The sequence below is a fragment of the Prionailurus bengalensis genome, chromosome B4 (assembly GCF_016509475.1).
Source record: "Prionailurus bengalensis isolate Pbe53 chromosome B4, Fcat_Pben_1.1_paternal_pri, whole genome shotgun sequence".
Classification (NCBI taxonomy): Eukaryota; Metazoa; Chordata; class Mammalia; order Carnivora; family Felidae; genus Prionailurus; species Prionailurus bengalensis.
The window spans coordinates 11,216,369-11,230,490 of record NC_057358.1 but is presented as its reverse complement, the minus strand read 5'-3'; the positions used below and the strand labels follow the sequence as shown (position 1 = coordinate 11,230,490).

At 41.2% G+C, this 14,122-nt stretch overlaps 1 protein-coding gene and 1 non-coding gene across 6 annotated transcripts in view; one reads left to right on the top strand and one right to left on the bottom strand.

Moving 5' to 3' along the window:
• Positions 1–14,120, bottom strand: part of CDC123 (cell division cycle 123) — a 59,743-nt gene extending 45,623 nt beyond the window's left edge. For 3 of the 5 annotated variants that reach the window (XM_043561917.1, XM_043561921.1, XM_043561920.1), the window contains exons 1-2: positions 14,013–14,120; positions 10,463–10,534 (exon numbers count right to left, since the gene is read on the bottom strand). In XM_043561917.1, the coding sequence (XP_043417852.1) occupies positions 10,463–10,534; positions 14,013–14,086 (146 nt within the window). In that variant the 5' untranslated portion in view covers positions 14,087–14,120. The remainder of the gene's footprint in view (positions 1–10,462; positions 10,535–14,012) is intronic. The other 2 variants (XM_043561919.1, XM_043561922.1) reach the window with 1 other exon arrangement.
• On the top strand, positions 5,662–5,783 carry LOC122474179. The gene has a single exon (XR_006294860.1). It is a non-coding gene; the product is annotated as a U6atac minor spliceosomal RNA (small nuclear RNA).
• Positions 14,121–14,122: the final 2 nt, after the last annotated feature.

Genomic DNA, 14,122 nt, shown 5'->3' with positions numbered 1-14,122 from the left:
GGGAAATACTCTGCCTAAAATCCCATACTAAGCCAATTCACCCCCTCAAAAAAATCCAGAGTAAAATAAAAACTTTTTCCAGGTATGAAAAGACTCAAAGTTTTTCTTCCTATGCATTTTAGAGCATGTGCTTCAATAAAATGGGTAAATCAAGAGACCCCAAAACGTGATATCCAAGGAAAAGAAAATCGGGCACAGAATAGGAAAGTTCCAAGGTAACAACTGTATACTAGCCCTGAAGAGCTGCCAGACTGGAACAGGAAGATGGACTGCTAAAATGAATCTGGGAAAGGGAAATGGACCCGCTGGATCTGAAATGTCCTGGAGTGTTTAGAGAAACAGCTAACAGGCTTACGCCCTGTTTACTGGAAAAATTACTAAGTATTAGTGACAGACATATGGGAATTAAGTAAATTTAACGAAGCTGGCTAGTAGTTCCAGAGAAAACAAGGTTATAAAAAAAGAAAAGGTTGGGGCGCCTGGGTGATCTCGGGCTCAGGTCATGATCACATAGTTTGTGGGATCGAGCCCCGAGTCGGGCTCGGTGCTGATGGCGTGGAGTCTGCATGTGATTCTCTCTCTCTCCCTCCCTCTCTCTCTCTCTCTCTGCCCCTCCCCTGCTTGCACATGTGTCTTCTCTCAAAATAAACTTAAGAAAAAAAAGTACAAAAAATAATTTTTTTTAAAAGGTCATCATAGTACACAACGTGGCTCAGCAGCCAACAGTAACATCATAACATTGTGACCACTGACTAGTGATTTAACCAAAAGCTGTAATGAAGATCTCGAGGGTGTAAGAAAACTAAATCTTCAAATATCATAACAGAAAGGTGGAGATAGCATCTTTTTAAGAAATAATTAGTGTAAGTATATTGTTAAATACAAAGCTACCAACAGTGGTTCCATTCAAATTTGAGGGCATAATAAATTAAGTGTTACGGAAGCAATCACTGGAATGGCATATCCTCCTTTATAAATCAAGAAACTGACACATGGACTTATCAATAATTTAATCAATCAGTCAATCTGGTGTGATTTTGGTTAATGCAGATCAGTTCCCTACATTTTTTTTCAAGTAAGCTCTATGCCCAACGTGGGGCTTGTACTCACAATCCTGGGATAAAGAGTTGTGTGCACGACCTACTGAGCCAGTCAGGCACCCCAGGTCTCTAAAGTTCAATCAGTCCTCTGTAATCCTCAAGAATAGAGTTCCCAGATCCACAAAGCTAAGACCCAGACCCTGCAGTATAATGAGAATGCTAACACTGTCACCTGTGAGTTCCCTGCTCAAGGAGCTATACAGCCTTTCCTTCTCTTGCATCTCTTTCAACACCACACATCCTTAAATATGACATTATCATCTTTAATGTGGCTCCATCATACAAAAGGTACTCAATGAACTTGAAAGTGTGTTTTACCACTCTAAAACATCAGGTGTTTTTGATTGTATAATGAAATACATTGAAAAATCATGTTTATAATCAGTGTCTTCATATAGTTCTTAGAAGGACTTATCACAATGCCTACTCTGAAGTAGCTCACAAAACCGGATCACTGTAAATGATGATGGAAGGTATAAATTCTCAAGTTTACTAGACTTTCTTTCTAAGGTATAGCTCTAAACACTGATGACTGGAATGGTCAAAGTATGATGCTAATATTTAGAACTATTCTGTATTTCCTGTATCACCTCCAGCACAGAGCAATGGGAACCCTTAAGAGCACTGGCTTTGGAAAAAGACATGGTCTGAGTGTGTCAGTTCTCCCACTGTTAGTCAAGAGCTTTGCACCATTATCCCGTCTACAAAACCAAAAGAGAGGGGCTACTCTAGAGTTGTGAGGATTCAAATCAGGAACATACGCAACACGTGTTTAATAGCTGGTGTCTATTATTATTCTGCCTTAAGGGAGACAGGTCAGGAAAGAAAGAACTCAAGACCAGAAAGGAACAAATCAAGATTAGTTCTTGGAAGCAGTGAGTCAGACCACCTGAGTCAGACCCAATTTGTGAGACCAGTTCAAGTATCACCTCTACTGCAGCTTACAGTGATTATTTAAACTTGAAAAACATGCTTATCAGAATATGGATGGTTTTATTAAAAAAAAAAAACAAAAAAAAAAAACCCAAAAAACAAAACCCAGACACCTATTTATTTACATCTAACTTGGCCACTGAACGTGGATTCCCAAGGTAGGATACCCCACCCATCTTGTTATCTCAGTAACACACTCAGCACCCATTTCATATTAGGCACCTAATAATGTGCAAAAAATGACTCACTTGTATCAGAAATGGATGTTACCAGCCTCCTTTCCCAACCCACTACAGAGAGTAATAATCGAACCAAGCTTTCTTTCTTACTGAACCCTGGATGCAGCCTCAGAATCCTTCTCAACACATCACGCTAGGAAACCATTACCAGATCTGAGTTGGCAAACAAGATAAACCCAGTTATCAGCCTTGGTCTATACTATTCATTTGACTCTACCGTGGAAGAGAGTGAAGTAACCATGTTCATTTATTCATTCATTCACTCAATACATACTCATTAGGCCCAGACTCCGTACTAAGTTAAACATGTAAACAAGATCCCTTACAGAGCTGAAACGCAGAAATGAAAAAAAACGTACTGCATGTGGAGGTTACGGGAGATTAGGAATGAAGAATCAAGAGCTATGGAAACCCCAATACCCATTTCCCCACTTCTCTATTAATAAAACCTCCAATTTGTTCAGAAACTAAGTGCCCCTGTGCCTTGAGGACTTCTCCCTAACCACGCCAGTACCTACAGACCAGTCCACCGCTCATGGCTATTCCAACGCCCTGCCACTGAGGGGGACCCACCCCTGACCAACAAGGGACACAGAGCTCCTGAGAAGGTTTGCTCTGCTCTTCAAGAGGAATGTGAGACAGGATCTCCTTTCTTCTGGCTTCTGGATATGACAGTGTGAGGACGTGATGCTTGAAATCACTATGGTGAACTTGGACCCTGGAGAGGAGAATCAAGAAGTTCACAGAGAAGCTCTTTTTGAGTCCTAGCATCACTGACCTACTACACTTCCCAACAATTACCATGTCATAGGACTTCTGAAATAATTCATTTGCCTCCTTGTTTAAGTCATGTTTAAAATGGGATATTAAGTTAGTCTGTCTGGGCTACTAAAACAAAACACTGAGTGGCTTTATACTGAGTGGCTTATAAACAGGAATTTATTTCTCACGGTTCTGGAGGCTGGAAGCCAAGATCAGGGTGCCTGCAGGGTCAGGTTCTGGGCTGCAGATGGCCACCTTCTCACCATGTCCTCACATGGCAGAGGGAGCAAGGGAGTTCTCTGGGGTACCTTTTATTAGGGCACAAATGCCATTCACGAAAGCTCCACCTTCATGACCAAATCACCTCCTAAAGGTCCCACCTTCTAATACTGAGTATCTTTGGGAGTCAAGACGTCAACATATGAATTTGGGGGCCACACAAACACTCTGACCATAGCAGATATCCTGTATCTGCAATGAAAATCAACCCACTGACCTGGGGAACACACACAGGGAGCACTGGGTGGCAGGTTAAGGAGAGTACGTAAGAGCTGGAGGAGCAAAAAGGCCACATTCACTTCATGAGAGATGAAACTGAAGAAATTATGTTCACAGCCTTGGTCTGCCTTTTAATTTCTTTGTACCAACTAACTTGGAAACCTAGAGGAAAGCATTTAATTAGGAAATCCACTTTCTGAGATAAGTACCTTAATACACTAGTGTTAACATATAAATTGGTACAATGGTTAGTGAAAACTATCTGGCAATACTAGTCAATATAGGAGTCAAGACTCCTATAACTGGAGTCTAGGATTCTTATTGTACAGAAATAATCCTACGTGCAAACGGTGTTCCATGCAAAAATATGTTCACTGAGGAATTATTTTTCTATAAACTTGCAAATGACCTAAATGCCCAACAACTATGGAATTAATTATAGCAAGTACATATCCATGGAAATGATGCAGTTACTAAAAATAATTTTATGCCAGGGCGCCTGGGTGGCTCAGTTGGTTGAGCGTCCAACTTCAGCTCAGGTCATGATCTCACTGTTTGTGGATTTGAGCCCTATGACAGGCTCTGTGCTGACAGCTCAGAGCCTGAAGACTGGTTCGGATTCTGTGTCTCCCTCTTTTTCTGCCCCTCCCCGACTCATGCTGTCTCTTTCTCTCTCTCTCAAAAATAAACATTAAAAAAAGATTATTTTTTTTAAATAATTTTATGCCATTTTAAAAACACATGGAGGGGTGCCTGGGTGGGTCAGTCGGTTGGGCAGCCGACTTTGGCTCAGGTCATGATCTCACTGCTAGCGAGTTTGGGCCCTGCATCAGGCTCTGTGCTGACAGCTCAGAGCTTGGAGCCTGCTTCACATTCTGTCTTCATCTCTATGCCCCTCCCCTGCTTGAGCTCTGTCTCTCAAGTATAAAAAATTAAAAAAAAAACTTAAAAACACATGGAAGATTACACAATTGTGTTCACTGAAATAAAGAATATAAAATTATATATTATGTAAAATATATATTATATACAAACATGTATTATGTATAATATGCATTACATATTAGATGAATATAGTATAAATTATATAAAATATAACATTACATATTATATAAAATATAGTATGCTCATAAGATAGGCTAAAAAATGTATTTAAAAAGACTAGAGAAGATATTCCAATATTTGAACAGGATTTGCTTTTAGGTACTAGAATTATAAGTGATTTTTTTCTGCTTCTTTATATTTTCTCTATAAAGTTTTCAAGTTTACTATAATAAGCAAGTACTCCTTTGGTAATTAATAATAAGGTGGGGCATCTTTTACACATGATGGAATCTCTAGGCATTCATATTGTTCCCACTCCGTACCATTTCAGAATTTATCTTACCAAACAAAACTGAGTCGTACACAACTCCCATAGTCTATACTAAGGAAAGATGCCTAATCGACAGATCTGTGTCTACCAGCCATAGTTCACTACTGGCCTACTCACAATAGAAAGAATATTCAGTAAGTCTAGTCCATTAACTCCATTCTATTTATTTGAAACTATAATACTGTATTCCTCGATGCAGGGAAACATCCCATATAAAAGAGCTAAAATGTCCACATATTAACAGACACAATTGTGGTACTCTATCAATATTTTAAACACACACATTCATTCAACTAATTGTTACTATCTGAACTCAGGGAGAAATTACTGATAGACAGAAACCAACCTGGATTACTCTGGCCTGAATAGAGATATTCTGGCCTGCAGGACTTCAATAGTTGAACAAATGAAACCACTGGGATGTCCGGATCCGAAGCCATAAACCCTACTGTCGATATGAACCCCAGGATAGGACTGTGCTGTTTTCCCTAGCGTAACTTGCTCCGTTGGTCAATATCGTGGATCCATAAGTGATGTGATACTGTAACCAGTGCATCTAGATTGTAATCACCTGGAGGTTGTTCTGTTCTCCGGGGTCACTCCAACCAAAACTGTTAACCCATTTAAAGTTTAATTATCCCTTTAGGTTAAGTTAAATTATGTTCTTTTTGGGTTAAAGCTTCATGGGGTGTTCTCGTTTTACTTTTTTACCCCCGTACTCTTCCTGGGAAAGTCAAAAAGGTCAGGATAGCAAGTGTTGTCTGAGCTGAGATGTCAGCACTCCCCTTGACAAGGACGGAAGGGGCCCTCAGGCCTGACCACACACATTCGGTTAAGGCACCGCCAACTACTGTGACACACCAACCAATCATTTTCAAGAAACAGACTCTTAACTATGGAAACAAACACCTGGTCACCAGAGGGGAGGTGGGTGGCGGTATGGGTGAAGAAGGTGATGGGGATGAAGCAGCGCACCTGTCATGAGAAGGACCCGGTGATGTTTCCAAGTGTGGAATCACTGTATTGTACACCTGCAACTAGTATTACACTGTATGGTAACTGGAATTTGAATAAAAACTTAAAAAAAAAAATTCGTAGGTTAAAAAAATAAAAAAGAAAAAAATAGCATGGACTCCAAGGAAAAAAAATGAAAAGACTAGGACGGCAAAGAATATACTGAGAGGGATACACAACCAAGCCCGCACACAAACCAAACACTGAGCTTTAAAAAGACACATCCGGAGGCACCTAGCTGGCTCAGTCAATAGAGCATGTAACATGTGAGCTCAGGGTTGTGAGTCTGAGCCCCAGGCTGGATGCAGAGATTACTTAAAAATATCTTTTAGGGGCGCCTGGGTGGCGCAGTCGGTTAAGCGTCCGACTTCAGCCAGGTCACGATCTCGCAGTCCGTGGGTTCGAGCCCCGTGTCAGGCTCTGGGCTGATGGCTCAGAGCCTGGAGCCTGTTTCGGATTCTGTGTCTCCCTCTCTCTCTGCCCCTCCCCCGTTCATGCTCTGTCTCTCTCTGTCCCAAAAATAAATAAACGTTGAAAAAAAAAATTAAAAAAAATATATATCTTTTAAACAAAAAGACAGGTTTGAAGAAAGCTACTTAGCAATGAAAGAGTGTAACACATGAATCTCAAAAGCATTATGTTGAGTTGAAGAAGCCAGACACAAAAAAATACATACTATATAATTTCACTTACATGAAGGCCTAGAACTGACAGAACTAAGCCATGGAGACAGAAATCAGACCAGTGTTTGCCTGGGGTGGAGTTGGAGGAGGTGGGCAGGATTGACCAACAGGGGAGAGTAGGGACTTTCCTAGGGACTGGAAATGTTTGATTTTCTTTTTCTTTCTTTCTTTCTTTCTTTCTTTCTTTCTTTCTTTCTTTCTTTCTTTCTTTCTTTCTTTCTTTCTTTCTTTCTTTGTTTAATGTTTATTTTTGAGAGACAGAAAGAGAATGAGAACAAGAACGAGTGGGGGGGGAGGGGCAGAGAGAGAGGAGACACAGAATCTGAAGCAGGCTCCAGGCTCTGAGCTGTCAGCTTAGAGCCCAATACGGGGCTCAAACCCACAAACTGCACGAGATCATGACCTAAGCTGAAGTCAGACGCTTAACCGACTGAGCCTCCCAGATGCCCCGGAAATGTTTGATACTTTCAATGGCAAGGTGATGAAACAAGTGTGCATTATTTATCAAAACTCATCAAACGTTACACTCAAGATCTGTGCATTTTATTGTAAATGTACCTCATTTAAATTTCACCTGTATTTTCAAGTTTTTACCTATAAAAATAATCCCACCTAAAATTACTGCCCTTTTCAAATCAAAGGTTTTTCTCAGCCAGAGTAAATGACACCTTCGTCCATCCAGATGTTCAGCCAGAAATGAGAGGGTAATTCTTGCCAGCTCCTTCTCTGTCACCAAGTTCTGACGGTGCAGCTCCAACACCTCACATCCACTCACATCTCCCCTCCTGTGTCACCATCGTAGTTCATGCCACTGTCAGGTCTAACTCGGTCCAATGCAGTATCCTCCTAACCGGTCTTCAATTCCCACACAGTAACCGGTCCCAGTTCAAACCCTGAAATCTGCTCAAGTCACTGTCTTGTTCTGAGCTCTTCAACGCATTCCTACTGACCTCAGAATAAATACTAGAATCTTTAACAGGACTCCCACACACTCCCTAACTACCTCCCCGGTGGCACCAACCAACTCTTGCATCGTTCGGCCCTCCGTGCTCCAGCTGCATGACTCCCTGTAGTTCCCTGCAGATCAAGACCTTCCATGCCTCAGAGCACTCCTTAATGCTGTTCCCTCAGCCTGGAAGATCTTTCCCTCCACCCATCAACTGACCACCTTCCACCCAAACTTCCTGACTGAGAGGCTCCTAAGTTACTTCTTCAGGGTATTCTCTGTCCTTCCCTGCCATCTTCAGCCACCCCACCCCCAGTGATTTAAAGTCTCATCAGAATTCTCAGTTACATATTTACTGGTGTGCTTGCTTAATGTTCCAGGTGAGATCAATGATGATGGTGAGAGCAGGTTGTGTTTCTTCAGAGCATACAGTAGACCAGGCACTGGGCGAAACATTTTACACATTATCTCTTTTCATCTGTGCAACAACCCACAGTAAGTTCTAGGGTGTCAGTCACCCCATTTACGGACAGGGAAACCCAAGCACAGAGCACTAGAAATTACAAAGACACGATCTGCCAGCAGGCAACGGGACTGGAGGACCGGCACTAGGCTGGATCCACTCCCACACACTTGAAGCTGAACCGCCAACTCCAAAAGGGCAGGATCCCTCTCTGATGGGTGCACTACTGTGCGGCAAGGTGCCACAGAGCCGTGCGACGGTATTTAGCAGGGCCCACCCACGCCACAAGCTCGCACAAACACCTGGCCAATGAAAAACAACACGGAGCTCTTCAATACGCTTGCAATACGGAAATCTACCCAGTACTTTCTAATGTTAGAAATTATTTTCTTTATGGTCCCATTTGTTTATTTTTGAGAGAGTGAGAAAGAGAGCACAGGGAGGGGCAAAGAGAATCCCAAGCAGCCTCCACGCTGTCAGTGCAGAGCCTGAGGCAGAACTCGATCTCATGGACCATGAGACCATCATCTGAGCTGAGATCAAGTGTCGGGCGCTTAACCGGCTGAGCCCCTCAGGCACCTCTACAGTTCCATTTATAGGAATAAACTCATTATTGTTCTAGACTTGAGAATAATAAAATTATGTTTTTAAGTGCCCCAAAGTTGAGTCTTGCTTAACTATTCTACTGTTTCCTTATCCTGCAATTAGAATTCATGAGACTCTCATTAACAATCTTCAGGTTATTATGAGGCTAAGAATAACCAAAAACAGAAATGTAATCCAGAAAGCTACACAGAAAATTCACAAGAGAAAGGGAAGCGGAGTATGAAATTAGTGTTACTGAAAACACACACAATTCTATTCCCAAGTTCCTTCATCCAACAAATGTCTACCAAGCACCTCTCACGTATCAGGTACTGCCCCAAGCGCCAGGAACAGACCTGTCCAAGTCCCCGTTCTCATGAAGCCTGCATTCAAATAACAGAACAATTATGGGAATTATGCCAGATGGAAGTAAGTATTATGCAGAAAAATAAAATGAGGCAAAGAGTAAAAGTGAGGCACCAAAATGTGCCCACTCATACCATGAAGCAGTATTCAGCCTTAAAAGGAAAGAAATTCTGACACACACTAGAATATGGGTGAAGCTTGTGGACATTATGGCTGAGTGAAATAAAGCCAGTCACAAACGGACAAATCCCCTACGAGTCTGTTCATGTGGGGTATTTAGAGTACTCAAAATCATAGGCACAGAAGGTAGAACAGTGGTGAGCAGGGGCTAGTGGGAAGAGAAATGAGTAGTTCGTGTCTAATGGGGGCTGAGTTTCAGTTTTACAAGATGGAAAGAGTTCTGGAGGTGGATGGTGGTGATGGCTGCACATTATAAATGCATTTAGTTCCCCTGAGCTGTGCACTGAAAAATAATTATGATAGCAAACTTTATCTTATGGGCATTTTATCACAACAAAAAAAAATTTTTTTTAAACAATTCCAAGGGAGGGATGCCTGGGTGGCTCAGTCGGTTGAGCATCTGACTCTTGATCTCAGCTCAGGCTTTGATCGCAGGGTCATGAGTTCAAGCCCTCCATGCTCTATGCTGGGCGTGAAGAATACTTAAAAACCAAGGGCTCCATGCTGGGCGTGAAGAATACTTAAAAAAAAAAAAAAAAATACTAAAAAAAAAAAAAAAAAGGATAATAATGATAATAATAGTAATTCCAAGGGAAAATTATTTCCAACCTGGAATTCTACAAAAAAGGAGTTCTGTACACCAAGGGTTCCTGTTAAGCTAGTTCAGAAAGGAAGTGAGGGATGAGCATTTATTTAGGTAACATGACCTGTGAGCAGAAACCTGAATGAAAAACCAGGAACTTCATTACATTCTATGATTCTTAAACTTTTTCAAGTTTGCACTAAAAAGACTGAAACATGGCAATGTTGTCCCTTTATAACTAGAGGAATTACAGCAACAGAGAAGGTGGAGGGGGGTTAACCATGGGGAAGAAAAGGTTAAGGAATTACACGATACCCTAGTAAAGCTTTCTGTTTGTAATGGACAATTAATTTTTTATCTTAAAAGTTGAAAGATCTCAAAAAAAAAAAAAAAGAAAAAGAAAAAGAAAAAAGGCTGAAGAACTTCAGAGGGTCCTAATGGGCCCTCTTCCTGCCCCCACCCCCCTCCATTTTCTCAAGCAAGAGATGGAAGGAACTGCCCAGTTTCACAACCAGCAACTATCACAGGAAGGAGTACTCAATTCTGAGTCTTATTCATTGAACACTGACAAGAAATACAGGACAAAGATCAGGATGTAATTTTAACTAGGGGGAAAAAAAAGGAGAGAATTGTGCCAAAGCTAATGTATTTATTTTACCTGGTAATTATTGAGATCTAATCACTGCAACATTTCTTTGTGATAAAGTTTAAAGAATTTTTCCTGGTACACTTTACCTTCCTGAAACCACCAGAGTTCCATCATCGAGTAAATAATCCTTCACATTCTGAGGAAGTGGAAGAATGACACTAAAAAAAAACAAAAAACAAAAAACAAAAAAAACAATAATAATAAATAAATTTACCAAAAAGGCATCATTTTAAAAGACCAATCATAAGCAGAGAGAAAAATTCCAAACTCAATTTTTTAATTACTTGTTACCTTTATTTTAAAATAAAATGGGAAATGTTAATGATGTACATTTGATAGGAGACTGAAAATTAACAATATCAATAAAGATTGTGGGAAACTAAATTCGGCTCATATATTAACAACCGTGGTGAAGAAACAAAAAACCACCAAATCCAAAGAACCACACTGAAATTACAGCATGAAAGGCACAAGCTCAAGAGAATTCTGAGTGAGTACATGGGCCTTCCAGAAATCAGACACCAGCAGATATCTGCAGCAACACAGGAAATGCAGTAAGCAAATCAGAAATTTACAGCATCTGACCACCTTCTACGACAGAAGACAGAGGTAGCCTTAAGATCTGGAAACCCTTCCTTGGTTGGCAGTGAGCACCTAAGGCTAAGAATCCACCATGTGTCTGGATGTGTTTTGGTGGAATCCCATTCAGCAGACTGGACTGCCAGAGCTAGAAAGCTGCTTTAGTTTAATTTGTTTCAGACAATTAAGGGAGGGCAAAGCCACAACCTGAAGTCACTTCAGAATCTCATGGGATAATCTGCTTTTTACTCTGTAATAGTAAATCATCAAGAAATTCTGCAACAGGTACCTAAACGTAATGCTATTATTTTGACCTTGAGGCATATAGTCTTCAACAACTGAAAAGAAATGATGGCTTGCTTTCAGAGTCAAGAGGACATCGACTCATGCATCATTTATTAAGTTTTCTGGCAAATCAGAAATGGTTTGTGTGCACAGAGATTATTCATGGGCTAGTTCAGTTCTTAAAACTAATATCTGATTTATAGAATTTTACAATTTTACATTGAAAAGCTTAATTCTTCAGGCTTTTAAGGTCAACCACTAGATCTTACTACTCTATTTGTAAATCTGCTAAACTTTAACCCATTTCAAGTGAAACTATGAAACTCAAAAGCTGAAAAAAAAAAAAATCACCATATAACATGTTAAGTGCTACTCCAGGCGAGAATGTGCTTTACACAAACTAATGAGGCTGTCCAGAAAGAGCTTAGATCGGTCACTGAAATCCAAGTCAGGTGAGAGTCCAATGAGGTCTGTCCAACAGATGTAAAAGAATTAAATGACAAAGTACCTACTCCATTCTATATCCCATTCAGTACCTTATACATTCAGTATCCTCTTCTAGATTCTAGAATTCTAGATCTTATCTGATTCTAGACCAAGGGGACATAATTGTATACACACGGACAAGTTATTCTAATACAATTTTAAAGGCAAAAGGGGGATTAAAAGATTACTTAATATAGCTTTTATGTTTGAGGAAAATAACCGATTTTAAAAAGTAAAGCAGATGGCCCAAAGTTATCTAACTAATGATTCTTAAGCCTGAGTCAAAGTTCTAGAACTCATCAAAAAATAAACTTGTATTCTTACCCACCTAGTCATCTCTAAACCATGTAATAAACACTGAATAATAATGCTGAGTCAACAACAACAATATGGTCTCTCAGCATTAAAGCTGACGAGGACAATGACAAAGCTAACATAACGCCACCAGACTGGCCCAGATTGTGGCGGGATATCCTGCTGTATGTTAGGTTCCCGTGGTATTACCACAGAACTAAACAGACTGAAGAAACAGTTTAAAGACACAGTAAAGAACAGTTTCAGGCAACACGGCTTAGTTGTGGACTTTTAAAAACCCCACCTCCTGGTTATTTTTCACTCTTTGCTTCCTAGGAGTGGTACACACTCTAAGTGAACTAAAGTTATTTTGCGTCAATGGAGCTTTGACTAAATCCAAAATGTAACAACAAGCCGCATTTCCGTGTGTTTACTACATGCCAGAAACAGTGGCAAGCATTTTAAATGTTTTATCTCATTTAATTCCCATGCCAATCCTATTATTTTCTCAAATTTCCAGATGGGGCTTAGAGAGATTAAGCAATTTGCTCAAGATGCTGGTGGAACCAAAATCCAAAGCCAGGCAGACGGCCCCGATTCGAGAGTCCGATTCTTAACCATCAGACTTTTCCTGCCAAAGGCAAAGGAAAAACCACGCCAGATGACAAAAAGGCACCTGCACACATTGCAGGTCAGCTTTAAGTGCACTCATGTCTGACAGGTTCACAAATACCTCTCTCTCACCAACACAAATAACTCTAGCCTCATCTCAGACCTAAAGCTTATTCCGATTATACAATGTAACAAAGGATTGGAATATCATAAGGGAAGATAACTTCTTAGGAGGCAATGTCCACTGCAGCTCTTGAAGCTCTTCCTTTTGTTTTGGTGTCACTTCAACCACCTTCAAATGCAAGGATTATCTTCCTTGGAGCTGCTCTCACCTCCAACTAGAAACAGATCCTATGTATGAATACCAGGATGGAAGAGAACGGTCTTGTGAATAATCTCCTTACGCTCTTCCAAACCCTCAGGATTTCAAAATCGTTGGCCTCTCTGTATTCACACTCTGCACCAAGGGGACCAAATGAACAGAAGACAGTTGGTATCTAAATTAAGTGATAATATAGGCCTAAAGGGGGAGCGGGCAAAATACAGAAACTCCTGGCCATGAATATGCGGTTCTTTGATCTATCCCTCTTAGTGAGTGACAGCCTGCTCTTGCATTATTCTCCAGATGTTATGATTGCTTTTGAACACTGGGGGTATTCTCCTAGCTGCCTTGCCTATATTACCTTGAATGACCCAGTGAAGGATGAAAGTTCTCTTCTGCTTGCCCTGCAAACCAGGGATGGATCCCCTGTTGTAGGCCAGAGAACTAGACAACGAATCCCATGCCACTCCTTTCCAGGGATGGCTTCCTGTCAACGTACATCTCGATCCCTAACAACATATAACTACACTAATGCTTTCCTGTTATGCTATCTTATCGGAGCTTCGCAGGAGAATTTCAAGCAGGGCCTGTATCACTGTTCTCATCTTACAGCGACTGAAAGCAATTAAGACCCCAGCGGGTTAGTCTGGCAAAATCCAGACTACCCAGTTCTCCTGATCACTTCTCCTCTCTGGCAGTTCTACAAGCAGTGATGGTGAACCCCCAAGCCTGAACCGGCTTAATCCACTAGTCACCCCGCCATCTGACCTTCGATGAACCATGACCTGCCTTTCTACCCGCCCTAGCACACGCCCTGAACGCAACACGACGCACAGCAAACTCGCATCGACTTCATTAATCTCCCCACCTGAAATAGTACTAGGAAGTAGAAATCTGGGCACTGGCGCTCCCACCCAGTCGCTAAAAGGCCTGTGTTGTTGTTGTTGTTGTTGTTGTTGTTGTTGTTGTTGTTGCTTTTCGCTGATGGAGCTAGGACTCGCCCCAAATGTCGCAGTTCCCTTTTGCCTATCGCCCCGGCGTAAGCCCTCCTGTCTTACCTCTTGATGGTAAGGCTTCGGAACAGTGGATACCACGCGGAGAACTGACAGCGCAGCACATGCTCCTTCTTCATCCTCCAGCCGCCGCCGCCTCTCCCTCTCTTTCCAGC